This window comes from Felis catus, chromosome F1 (assembly GCF_018350175.1).
Source record: "Felis catus isolate Fca126 chromosome F1, F.catus_Fca126_mat1.0, whole genome shotgun sequence".
In the NCBI taxonomy this organism is placed as follows: domain Eukaryota; kingdom Metazoa; phylum Chordata; class Mammalia; order Carnivora; family Felidae; genus Felis; species Felis catus.
The window spans coordinates 38,844,945-38,858,182 of record NC_058384.1 but is presented as its reverse complement, the minus strand read 5'-3'; the positions used below and the strand labels follow the sequence as shown (position 1 = coordinate 38,858,182).

Below are 13,238 nucleotides of genomic sequence, written 5' to 3'. Positions count from 1 at the left end.
TAATCTCTCCATCTTCAAATGCAATGCAGTTATTCACCTAATTTAAAATACGATTGAAGTGACAGGACTCTCTTTAAATATTTTGTCCCTAAGATGCTGTAAGATTTCTTACACATACATTACCACGTTTTCCATTTAATTACTGATCAAAAGGCGCTAGTCGAAAAGACGAAGATCTTGCCATAAACCAGAATGATTTGTGAGATTACAGCATGTAGGCCTGTGCGATCTTCCTCTTGATTTTCTAAACACTGTTCATGGGTAAAAGATGTAGACTTACTTGAGGAGAACTTTCCTATTTATAGTGGTTAATACAGAAACCACACAGGATCCAGTCCTGGCGTTGCAAACCTTTGAACACCACATCTATGAAATTCTGTTGTCTTTTTAAATTTTCAGTAACATTTCTCTTTGCTATATTTATCACATTTTCCAAAATATGAAAACGTTCTTTTTATTTTAAATGTTGACTACATGTGAAAAATTAACTCTGGTTCTATTACTTCAAACTATCCCTTTATTAGCAACAGTTGTGCAGTGCTGTCACGAAGAATTTTAAAATGAAAGTACCAAATTTGGAGAGTAGACACATCTGTTTTACTTTGCAGTTTGTTTTATTGTTTTATTTCTTCGGCTATGAATTCACAACTATCTTATAACTGAAGACTAAAGAAAAAACATATGTTGGTAAATCTGATTTCTGCAGTGTTTTCACTCGGGGGAAGTTGCCTCCCTCAGCTGTCTGCCAATAAGTAATAAATGGACTTGGCAAAAAGTTTATTTAAGTTGGCTTTATTAAGCCAACAAAATACAGAAATCTAGTATGGGACAGGCAGAAAAATCTGTTCCTTTGAAGTCAATAAAAATCCATCTCCTTAATCCTTTTTTTATTCCAAGCAGTGGTGATTTTTCTCAACTGACTCACTGAGAACCTTGATTTAGCCAATCTGTCTTGCTTAGTTATCTTTCTTCTCCAAAGCTTTCCTAAAGAAGCATCCTTTCCCCTTGACAACCATCATCTTTTATACTTGCATAGTGATGCGTCTGGTTATAAACATTCTCTGGTTAATCCTGATAGAGATTTAAGAAACAGGCTTTTAATTACTATCCATCATTTACAGTAAAAACAGCAGTAGCTTGCAAGCTGCAACAAAAGCCGCATAGAAATCATCAATAGCAGAAGGATGGCTCCAATTCGATACCATACGTCCTTCCTAAGCAATCTCCATTCAACCTTCTGACACAGTTTTATATAACTGCTGCTTACTCATTACGTCCATTATGAGAGAAAATTCAGGACTCCAGTCTAATAACTCCTTTCCCACCCCTAACCCACCTACTAACAAGCTATGAATCATGCAGAAGGATATACATAAAAATATATTCATGCTTGAAGATTTCGTGATTTGAAAAGAAGGGCATTACCTTGGTAGAACAAAAACATGCATTGACTTCAAGACACTCCAAGACTGGCATCATATAGTAACATTTGGCTGTATGTAGTATGAGAAAGGATTCCTTACCTAAACTAAAGAGCACCAAGAATTTCAGACACACAAACTCTCGTTGATCGAACTGTAGAGAGCGAAGCTTTGCCACTAACTCCTGTGCGTGACTCATGAGATTGTTGAGGGTGGCCCCGGCTTGTGATGCTATTATGGAATAGTCCACCTGCAACACAGAACGACAGTTTTAGTGACTACCAGAATCAGAAACATGTATTTTAATTGAAACTTTTAAGAATTGTGGGTAAAATCAGATTCCACTATAGATTTACAACAGAGGAGACATTACCTGTGAAAATAGTTGGACACATGCTATTATTTTGCAATGTATCATAATTACTCTGAAAACAACCTAATCACTTTGATAAATTTTGTAGGGAACAGATTTTTTGCCTACCTAAATTTTATAGGTATATACCTTCGTCTTTTTTCTATTGTGACACGACATTACCAGGTAGGCTAGAATTTTTAACTCTCACAAGTAAGTTTAAAGAAAAATGTACGATCCATACAAAGTGAATCCAGAATAGCATTCTGTGAGCACGTGATGATATTAACCAGTGCATGAGGAAAGTGAAGGCAGAGATAGGTTTCCATTTTCATTTTATTAAGAGACTGTATTTTAAAGTAGTCACTGTTCAAGAATGCATGCTTGTGGATGATGAAGGAATCACATTGAGATTATTCTTAAGCTTGTTGCTTCCTACAAAGCAACAACTCTTTTCATATGATTATTAATACATTTTTCTCTAAAGACGGCAATGATTGTATTAAGAAAAATAACTGCTTGGGGTGCCTGGGTGGCTCAGTCGGTTGAGCATCTGACTCTTGCTCTTGGCTCAGGTCATGATCGCACGGGTTCTCGAGTTCAAGCCCCACATTGGGCTCTGCGCTGACAGAGCAGAGCTTGCTTGGGATTCTCTCTCTTCCTCCCTCTCTCAAAAATAATAAACACTTAGAAAAAAGAATTTCTGGATTTGGAAAACAAAACAAAAAAGGCTTATTTTCTTCTTCATTAAAAAAAAAAAGTGCTGTAATGCACCAATCTTAGATTATTCATGGGGACATGAAAAGTTCAGCTTAGAATAATAAGTTAAGATGTTGGGATGGCTGTCAATGATGGTACTGGCTTTGCTGCTGCAATTATAGCATAATGGGAAAGCCCAGTTGGTACCTGATACCGCCATCCTTTTTGTACTGGAGAGCTCTCAGGCAACCAGATACTCTTTTAGGTGCATTTAATATTTGCAGCAGCAGCAAATTTGTCTGGGAGGCAAGTCCTCATCTGCCACTCACCCGGAGCAGACTGTATTAAATTTTTATATTTATTGACATTTCATTACCATAATTGACTGCACTTGCTTCTCCAGGAGAAGGCACAGGGCTGCCTCCTAAGCAGGAGAACGAGTCCCTAGAGTAGAATTTGCAATTAAAAACAAGGCAGAATGGATTTTTTTTTTTATTGTGTAAATATGATGAGTTGAATTTTCAGCTTTAACTAGAGAATACTGGGTGTACAGAAACCTTTTTCAAGAGTGGGAAAAATTATGAGTCAGTGGAAAGATGACCCCCAAAGGTGTCAATCAGTTTATAAAGAGTCAACTATGCATGAAAAAGCCACAGTTAATGTGTGTTCTAGGTATGCTCTCGTATCAGGCACAGCACTGTCCTACCAGCTCTGTCCATGTGCTGGCACCTGTCTGCTACATTTAAACATCAAGTGTTGTAAGAACTCTTTGGTTTCTGAGAATGTGTGAAGGCAAAGGCCAGTACAGAGGCAACCTGAACCGTGAGCTGGAAGCAGAGAGGACAAGCAGAAGAACACGGTGGAGCACTCGGTGCGGATCTGTGTAGCACCTGAAGGCATGTCTCAACTCTCATCTTGCCAGTTCTCTTACAAGGGAACTTTCTACTCCGGGGAAGTTTTCCTTTACTTAAAAGCGGTGCCTGAGCCTTAAATTCTTCAAAACTTATACACATCGTCTAACTACCCCAGATAATAATAATATAAATCCTACAGAGACATACGGGACAAGTGAGGGAATGACAGCGGGAAGGTCCTGTAGGGTCGCGAAGGCCAAAGAAAACTGGGACAAGATAGGCAGAGATCTGGGCCGACATGGCCACGTACAAACAAAGCATCTTAGGGAGGTCTTAGGAGAACTCCATCCCTTAGGGCCCTGAACGTTAAATAATACAGTGAAGGTAGATGATAATAAGGTGCCTCCCACTTCTAGGATCACCAGGAAATGAGAGTACCTGGGGTAATACTACCAATTCAAGCTCGGCATCAATTGTTGAATGCGCCGCAGCTGAGTAGCATACTATGTACAGAGCACATTTTAATCAAAATCACCAGTTAAGCCTTAAGCGAGGAAGGTGCACTAAAATAAACCACAAATCTGTCACTATGAATTAACTTTTCTCATGATTAGGATAAAGTTAACTGAGTGTCGATATGTATATAGTTCCAACAAGTATGCAATAGGTTCAAATAGGAGAACCTCCTACTTGAAAATGTAGTACATTGTAACAAGAACCTAAAATCATTTTTTTAAAAGACAGGTTAATTAAAAGTTGATATATGTGCAGTTCTTTTTTTTTTTTTTAATGTTTATTTGTTTGTTTTTGAGAAAGAAAGAGAGAGAGCAGGAGAGGGGCAGAGAGAGAGAGGGAGACAGAATCCCAAGCAGGCTTCAGGCTCTGAGCCGTCAGCACAGAGCCTGACACGGGGCTCAAACTCACGAACCGTGAGATCATGACCTGAGCCCAAACCAAGAGTCTGACGCTTAACCAACTGAGCCACCCAGGCGCCCTGATATATGTGCAGTTCTAACAGGGATGTGATAATAAGTTCAACTCCTAGAACTTTACACTTCAAGACATAGTACACTAAACCGATAGAAACTGAAATTGTTCCACAAGATTCTATAGTTAGATGAACTTCAGGAAATCAATCGGCATACCAACAACTTTCCAGCTATACATTTATTTACATGCTAATTTGAAAGCTCAAACATGCTTATTAAATGGGAGCTCCAATAACATTTCCTTCAAGGATAATTTATCAAATTGCACGGCTCTGAAGGAGGATAGGTGATTTATTCCTGAAACAGCACACACATCTGCAACTTCCTTACATTTTATTACGCACATAATTATGTTTTCATTGTTGAGGGCAGAGTTTGTGCCCATTTCAGGAGCAGCTGGCCTTGTCTTTTATGTACTTAGTAAAATTAATTTATTGCTCTCTTACATGTAATCTTCGTGCCATTAAATTCAAGGCAGATATTGAAGAAATACTATAAGCTGATGTCCCCTATGGATAAATTTCAATCATCATGAAGGTAGAAACAGTTTTAGCTAAATTGCTTTTAGTTTTTTAGTTCTAACAGCCGAAATTTTTGATGACTTATATACACTGTAAGATGCCTGTCATTTTAATATGACACAATGATAGAAGATAATGAAGAAGTTGCCAGTGGACCTTTCCCTTGGGATGATATTACAGTGGCTGTTAATTAGTTACAATATGCAAATACGAAAAGCGATCCCACCTTAAACTACTCTATTGTTAATACACACACACACACACACACACACACACACACACACACATAAGTATTATGTACACACAGATATGTCTTATGTGCGTGTATTTCTTTTATTTTAAAAAAAAGAGAATGCAAGCAGGAAGAGGGGTAGAGGGGGAGGGAAGAGAAGAGAGGGAGAGAAAGAGAGACAGAGAGACAGAGAGAACCTTGGGCTCCAGGCTCAGCGCACAGCCCGACGCAGGGCTCTGTCCCCTCGACCTGATCCAAAATCAGGAGTCGGTCACTCAAACAACTGAGGCGCCCAGGCGCCCTATGTGCATGTACTTTTAAAACACTGAATAGAAATGAATTTTTGTCATAGTTTTAAAAGGATAAAAGTATAGAATCGATCTGATAATACTAATAATATTAATTATTAGTAATAGTACTGATCATCGTTATTTCCTTTTTGCTTAACAAGATTTTTAATATATGCTTACATAGATGGCTGATTAAAAGATATAATGAAAGCTTAACAGCTGACCTTAGGTTTAAGCAAGAAATTTGGTGTGACTCACCAAATCCTCATTTTAATACTAGGTAGTGGAGCCCGGGGCTGCTGTCTGCAGTGGGATTATTTCAGTTCCTCTGGTTCTCAATGAACCATGAAGGGACTCAACTGTGCAGACATTTATGTAGCAAACATAATGTGCTAGCCACGGGACTTAGGAGAAAAGTGGCGCTGTTTTATCTAACTTTTCTTCTCTCTCTTCAAGCTCCAAGAAGCAGTTCCCTGGAACTGTTTCTTAAAACTAAGTCTAATCTTGGGGCGCCTGGGTGGCTCAGTCAGTTAAGTGGCCGACTTCACCTCAGGTCATGATCTCGTGGTTCATGGGTTCGAGCCCCGCATCGTGCTGGAGCCTGCTTCAGATTCTGTGTCTCCTTCTCTCTCTGCCCTTTCACTGCTTGTGCTCTCTCTCTCAAAAAGTAAACAAATATTAAAAAAAAAAAAAAAAAGCTAACTAAGTCTAGTCTTTTTCTTCCTCCTCTGTTGCAATAAATGCACCTTATTTACCATGAGCTGAGTTCAGTAGGAAAATGCCAGAACACGGGATCAAGGAGCACCTGGGGCCTCACATTCCTCAGCTTGTCTAGCAGAGCTGCTATCAAGCATTGCATGGACCCGACATGCAGTCTCAAGGTGACAAAAAATTTCTTCCTGGGTTTCTTTTGTGTCAGGACGATAGCCCTGATATCATGGACTGAGGCATATTTAATATGACTGTTCATCTTAAAATACTCAGCATAAACATTTTCATTTGTTCCAGAAGAAATCATCACAGGGAAGTTGAGAAAATTCTGTAAGTAAACCTCAAAATTTCTTTTTGTTGTTGTTATACATAAATGCTAATTTATTTATTTTTGAGAGAGAGGGCAGGAGAGGGGAAGAGAGAATCCCAAGCGGGCTCTGTGCTGCCAGCACAGAGCCCGACACAAGCTCATGGCCTCACACACCATGAGCCAAAACCAAGAGTCAGACGCTCAACTGACTGAGCCACCCAGGCACCGCAAACCTGGAAATTTCTAATGAGTGATTTGGGAGTCCCGTTATTTCTTCCGGTTGAAGCTGTAAAAGGTGGTGGAGTTTAGGTAAAGTTCTATCCAGAAATTCTTTGTCACTGCTCCTCTAACCCCGGCAGGATTTAAGCAGTAGTGTCTGCCTCAACCTGCAAAGGAGTTTGGTCAAACACCTTCACTTTGGAAAGAAGGCACTTCCTTCTAGAAGTGGAATCTGGACAGCTTCAAATGCCCATGTGATTCCCTTTGCACTTCTTCCACTGAACCTTCCTCCCATCTTATCTGAACCTGTGTCACGCGGCTTTCCTGTGAAAGTGCACAGTACAAAGCACTCTGCGAGGGTCAGTCATCACAATCATTAGATGATAAATTACACCTCTTATCACCACTGAGTGCAGGACTCTGTCTAATTTTCCCCCTCACATCTTTGATAGGCCCCCAGGAATATTTTTAGCTAAATGAATAAAGCTGTTCCTCTCCCCTAGGTGAGTGTTAAGCTGCTCATACGGGTATTTTGCTTTATTGAAATAATTCTGTGGAATTTTTTCACCACGATACCAACATCCTAACTCTATATACGACGCATCGTGGAAACAGGCTTCTATCATTGTTTCAAAGTTCACATTCTGCACAAATCTGTGGTAGTAGGTCAATGTGTTTCAGTGGCAGATGAATTATTTGATTTAGGAAAGTAAGAAAAACCCACATTTAAAACACTTTTCTCCAAAGATTGGAAGAAAACTCAACAAAGACAGCTGATTCAGGGTGGTGGCACTAGGAATGACCCTTTTTCTTTTTTTCTAGCATTTTCTTCATGCTGAAGTAACTTCATAACAGTAAGTAATAAACAGGTGAAAATACTCCTGGGAAAATTTATATTTGTTTTTACAATGTGTTTACAAGGCCACACCAAAAAGTATATATACAACAAAAACATTTATTTATTCAGGCTCAATGAAAAAGAAATGAATGTTTTGCTTGGAAGTTCCACAGAAGGGTTCAGGCACTGACATGATACACGAAGACCAAATTGAGCGCCTATGGTGACAGCAAGCTCTGTACATCTAAAACCATACAGAAAAGCAGTCTGGTATGTTGGTTAAGAACACAAAGTTTGGCACGAGGCTGCCTCAATCTGAATATCCTACCACTATTTATAGTTGTGTTTTGGCCTTGAATCAAATACGTCACCTCTTTTTGCCTCAGTTCCTCATCTGCAAAATGGGGATAATAATAATAATGATAATAATGTACTTTCTTCATACGGTTGTTGACTTCATAACTGTCAGCTACATGTCAGCTTAGTTTTGATAGTTTCTAATTTTCACATCTGCACTTTACAGAACTATTTCTTGTAATTCTTACTATAGTCCTGTGAGGTGGTTTCCACTACAGTCCCCACTGGATAGGCAAGGACACTCAACCTTGGAGAGAAAGGGGAGCTGCTCAAGATGACACAGCTAGTAAGTTTTGGAATGGGGACCTGAACACAGGTCAGTTCACCTCTGAACTAGACCACATGTGTACAACACACACACAGACACACACACACACGCAACATTTTCATACTAGAGAAAAAGGAGTCTGCACTGGTAATGAAGATATACTCTACCCATAGTTCAATTGTTGTTAGTCTATAAACGAAGGAAATTCTCTCTCTTTTTTTTTTTTTTTTGCTTTCTTCAGCCATCTCCATGCCTTTTCCTTTTAAAAATCATTCCCCCACCCTGCATATTGCTCTACTCTTGCACTTCCTTTCATCCTTTCATCACTGCTTTCCTGATCTTCCTAAAATTAGCATACTCCAAATCCTGTATTATTGTCATTGTTGCTTTAACAACAACAACAACAACAACAACAACAACAACAACAACAACAAATCTAGGTTTCCCCACTGTAATCAGGGAAGTGTTTATCATTCTAAGAAAATTATACTTAACATTCTCAGTATCTCCCTGCATCTCGGGGTGGGAAGCAGTGCACGTCTCCTACAGTAAAAAAGTGACTTAGTAATGTAGGACCCGTGCTGGTGTCTCAGCCCCACAACAGAAAATGGGAAGTTGTAAGAGAGTGTAGATGAGATGTGGGAACATGGAGGGGATTAATACTCTGGGTGTTGAGTGCAAGTTAACTTGTTTTAATTAAGCACTTAGGTTACAGATAGAATGGTTCTAATTTAGTACCATCAGCTAATATTTATCACACACCTCACATATTCAGCACTAAATAGGTACTGTGGAGATGTAAAAATAAGTCTATGACCCCATATTAAAATATCTTTCTCATTCTGTTGGAACGGTCACATGCTTTGGAAAAGTCTTCCTTTGTTAGCACTTCTTTTGCTTTTACTTAAGAAATTCTAGGAGATGAAATATTGCTGGATTCATGAATCGCTTAATAAAGCCAATTAGATCTTTAAAAAAAAAAAAAAAAGGTGTAAATTGCAAGAAGCCCGGAGATACGTTCAAAATGTTTTGTCTACTCTGTTCCACACCAGAATAGAAGATTTGTTTCAAAATTTTCGTAAATAAGAATGTCTGATTATAATGAATCATTACTATACTATACTATACTATACTATACTATACTATACTATACTATAATGAATCATTACAATTCATTGGATTGGATGGAAAGGGGAAGGGGAGGGGTTTGATGCAAATGTTACTCACTTTAGAAGGGCGGAGGAGAGAGCTAGAAGAATTTGGGTGAAAGGAAAGGTGTGAGGTAAGAACTAGTTCTCCACCAGGGAGTTCTCTATTCTGTTGTGATGGCAAAACATGAAGTAGCAATAATTGATACTAAAGACTATAAATACCATCTATTCCTGAGTGTTCTTGGTTTTGAAAATCAGAGAGAAGAAATGCACTTTCTCTACTTTTTAAATGGTAATTACTTTTACCCAGGGACAGCACTTAAGGCAAAATGAAATGTGAAATAAGGAGTATTTCTAAAGAGCAAGAATGGAAGTGCTTTGAGAAAGAACCGCACAAACCCATTTGATTTCTGAAACTCGGAAGGAAATGAAATCAAATTAATCTGTGGGCTGAGTCTTCTTCTAATGCAGTTTCTACTTGGGCAGGGATGGGGGAATATAAGAGGGAGAGGGGGCTAGGAGTCATACCCAGTGATTAAACTCTAGAAATGGGTACGTTTTCTCCAAAGACTTGGGTCACTGGACGAAAATGTTAAACAGAAATTTCAAAGTGCAAGACGTCAAGCCCATGAGACTTTATTTTCTCGTCTAGAAGGCTTTTCTCAAGAGATGTACAGAAAGCAGGGACCAGACAGTGATGGAGATGGTTGAATTGATCCAATTTGCAAAAACTCTGAAATAGTGCTTGCCTTTAATTTGATTGGGAAAATGTGATTTATTAATAATACAGCAAATGGTGTGGAGACAGCCTCTCATTTTCAAATATGCACTGCTGTGGTTTCACAGCACATAAACATTTATGGCTGGATGTAAAAGATCACGGTGCCTGAGTCCTGAAGTACTGAGGCATTGCTGAACACGGCAGTGATGCTTGAATAGGAATGACCCAATGGACTTAGGGAAGCCCTATGCTCCATGCATTTATTTTAATAACACATCGGTTATTGAATGAAGACTATGAAATGGGAGGGACATGCCAAAATCCTGTAAAGTTGGACTTAGGTCCATGAAGCCAATAACTATCTCTCCTCCTCCAAGTCTTTGCTAAAATATCACCTTCTCAATAAGACCGAATCAACCACTCCTATTTAACACTGCAATCCTTGGGTCACAATGCAACATATGCCCATGGATGTGTGCTGATTCTCTTTTGCACAGAACTTCCTGTTTCTTTTTTCCATTTCTTCCTTTATTCAACAGCACTTGGACCTCTAATACAGTATATGTTCCTTATATATAGGTTTCTTATAGGATTATTCTTTATTGTCAGCTTCTCCCTACTATAATGTTAAGTTTCACGAGGGTAGCAGCCTTTTTCTGCGTTGTTCACTAGTACCTGCCAAAACCTTAGAATAGTGACTAGCACACCGTCAGACGTTCAGTAAATATTTGTTGACTGACAAATATCAATTCAGAAAGGTGTAGGACCTAACAGTAATTTTTTCTGCCTTTGTTTTGAATGATGGCTGGCTCTTGAAAACTCGAACCCCTGTCCCCTTTCACGTGCTTGCCTTTATGCCAAACATTTAGTTTATATACGCTATTTGAATCAGTCTTTTCCACCACTATGACTTCAAGACAGTAAAGATTCCACAACGTATAAGCTTTTTTAATAGCTGATAAACAAGTGTGATAGATTGATGCAGAAGCTTGTGGAAAAAATGCTGGGTACTAATCGTGAATTCTGATTTAGCAATTGTTTGGACCCTTCAAAGCACAACTTTCAATCCCAGCAGACTGAAAGCAGCAGAATGTTTGTGATTATGTTTGCTTTTACAAGTTTAACCGTAATCATCGGTGTAGGAACAGAGTGCACCAGGCCAGTTTTTCTAAATTATGTACAGCCAATCTCTCCCTTTCAAAGCACCAGAGTGCTTCTGACCTAGTTAAATTCCTGCCATTCTGAACATGCTTAATAAAAAGACTTTTTTTCTTTTTTTTCTTTCTTTTTTTTTTTTTTTGATTCTCTATACTCACTTGTTGCCCAGTAACCAGGAAGATTGATCCTTCCTTTCCGTGTACCACTTGTCGGTAAATGTGGTCGAGAATTAAGAGCTCACTCCAGCAATTCTGAAGCAGTTTCATTTGGTCATCAACCTATAAAAGAAATAGAAAAAAAAATGGCACTGTTATTCACCACATTTTTTGTCTTTGCATAATTTTCTGCATAAGAGAACTCGCTATAAGCCAAGAACTCTCTGCCGACGGTTGCCACAGCATAGATGCTTGGGGTTTACATCGCTGCTCCTGAAAATCATTATTTTCATTTGGACAAATACGTTTTAAGCCACGTATGAATACTTAAGAGTAGTATTTATAATCAATGAGCTGCTAGGAAAAGGTCCTCCATTAGAACGGTCTGTCTAACGTTAACAGAGCTATTAGAGTTTGCTTATGGGAGGTACAGGCGCCTCACTCTGTCCTCAGTAGACCCCACTGGAATGACCCCAAATAGCCTGTGCTTATGTATCCAGAGTTTAATACATTGACCCAAAGCTGAAATAGTATATAGATATTTGCAAGCTGACAAACTGAGAAGATTTATATAAGAGACAACTAGCATGCCAGCACAAATGACTTTTGGAACACTGCCATACTTTGTCATCAGTGTTGATCGGAAGTCCAAACCTTGCTAGACTTTGAACCAAACAATCACCAGCCATAGTCTTGATGCTACCCTGAATTTGCTTTACGATTTGGACGATTTTCCCACAAACTCTCTAAACTTCAGTTTCCAGAACTGAAAAATGAACCAAGAACATTACCTCCCTCAGAGGACTCCATGAAGAAAATGAAATGTGCTGTGTCCCAGTGGGCATTTTATTCTTATTTCGTCTTGTCCTCCAGGAAACTGGATTCTTCAATGACAAACCCATACCTATTTCATGTACAGCTCACATATCCACGGTCTAAATGTGACGAGCATATTCACCCAGTCATATGGCTACTTGTAATAGTTTGTTCTTCATTCCATAACATATACCAGCCAAAGACCCTGGTTTTTCCAAATGTGGTGGCCACATCTAGACATACACTGTGTATTTATAAAAATAACATCTGACATTGAGATGTTGTTTCATAGTTTTTAGCGTTTTTTGTGCGTTGGTTTAGACTTGACTGACAGAACATGCCTTTGAAGTTAGCCAAGCTGGTATCATTCTATTCAATTTAAAAATAGGGTCTCAGAGAGGTTAAGTGGTATGCCTAAAAAATTTTCTCTCTCTCTCAAGTTCTAGGTTGTCTCCAAATTACATCAGGAGGTGCTAAAAAAATTTTTTTAATTTTTAAAAAAATTTTTATTTTATTTTAGAGAGAGAGAGTGAGCAGGGGAGAGAGAGAGAAAAAGAAAGAGAGAGAGAGAGAGAGAGAGAGAGAGAGAGAGAGAGAATCCCAGGCAGGATCCATGCTCACTACAGAGCCTGACTCAGGGCTTGATCCCACAATCCTGGGATCGTGATCTGAGCTGAAATCAAAAGTCAGACTGAACTTCCTACGTGCCCCAGTGCTAACATTTTCTAAGTGAAATTAATTTGACTTACTTTTAACAAATTCATTTAAAAATTTTTTATTTTAGCATGTATTTTTTGAGAGACAGAGTGTGAGTGGGGGAGTGTCAGAGAGAAAGGGAGTCACAGATTCTGAAACAGGCTCCAGGCTCTGAGCTGTCAGCAGAGACCCCAAGCAGGGCTCGAACTCATGAACTGTGAGATCATGACCTAAGCCAAAGTCAGATGCTTAACCAACTAAGCCACCCAGGCACCCCGTTAACAAACTCATTTTCGAGTGGCCATTCAATGGAACTCTGGATAGCTTGTTGATTCTTGGGAAATTTCCACTCATACATTCATTAGTAGTGAGTTTGTGACTAACTTTACTTCCATGAGTCTAGGACATTGTGAATATGTTCAAGAGAGCACTGAACTCATAGTACAAAGAAGGATTCAAGGCATAGTTCTATACTTCCCA

At 39.0% G+C, this 13,238-nt stretch overlaps 1 protein-coding gene across 4 annotated transcripts in view; it reads right to left on the bottom strand.

The window, feature by feature from the left end:
- The window catches only part of NR5A2 (nuclear receptor subfamily 5 group A member 2), a 137,226-nt gene that overhangs the window by 52,079 nt on the left and 71,909 nt on the right, over positions 1 to 13,238 (bottom strand). For all 4 annotated transcript variants that reach the window (XM_023247519.2, XM_019821946.3, XM_006942842.5 and 1 more), the window contains 2 exons: positions 11,250 to 11,369; positions 1,524 to 1,671 (listed from right to left, as the gene is read on the bottom strand). In XM_023247519.2, coding sequence (XP_023103287.1) covers positions 1,524 to 1,671; positions 11,250 to 11,369 — 268 coding nt within the window. The remainder of the gene's footprint in view (positions 1 to 1,523; positions 1,672 to 11,249; positions 11,370 to 13,238) is intronic.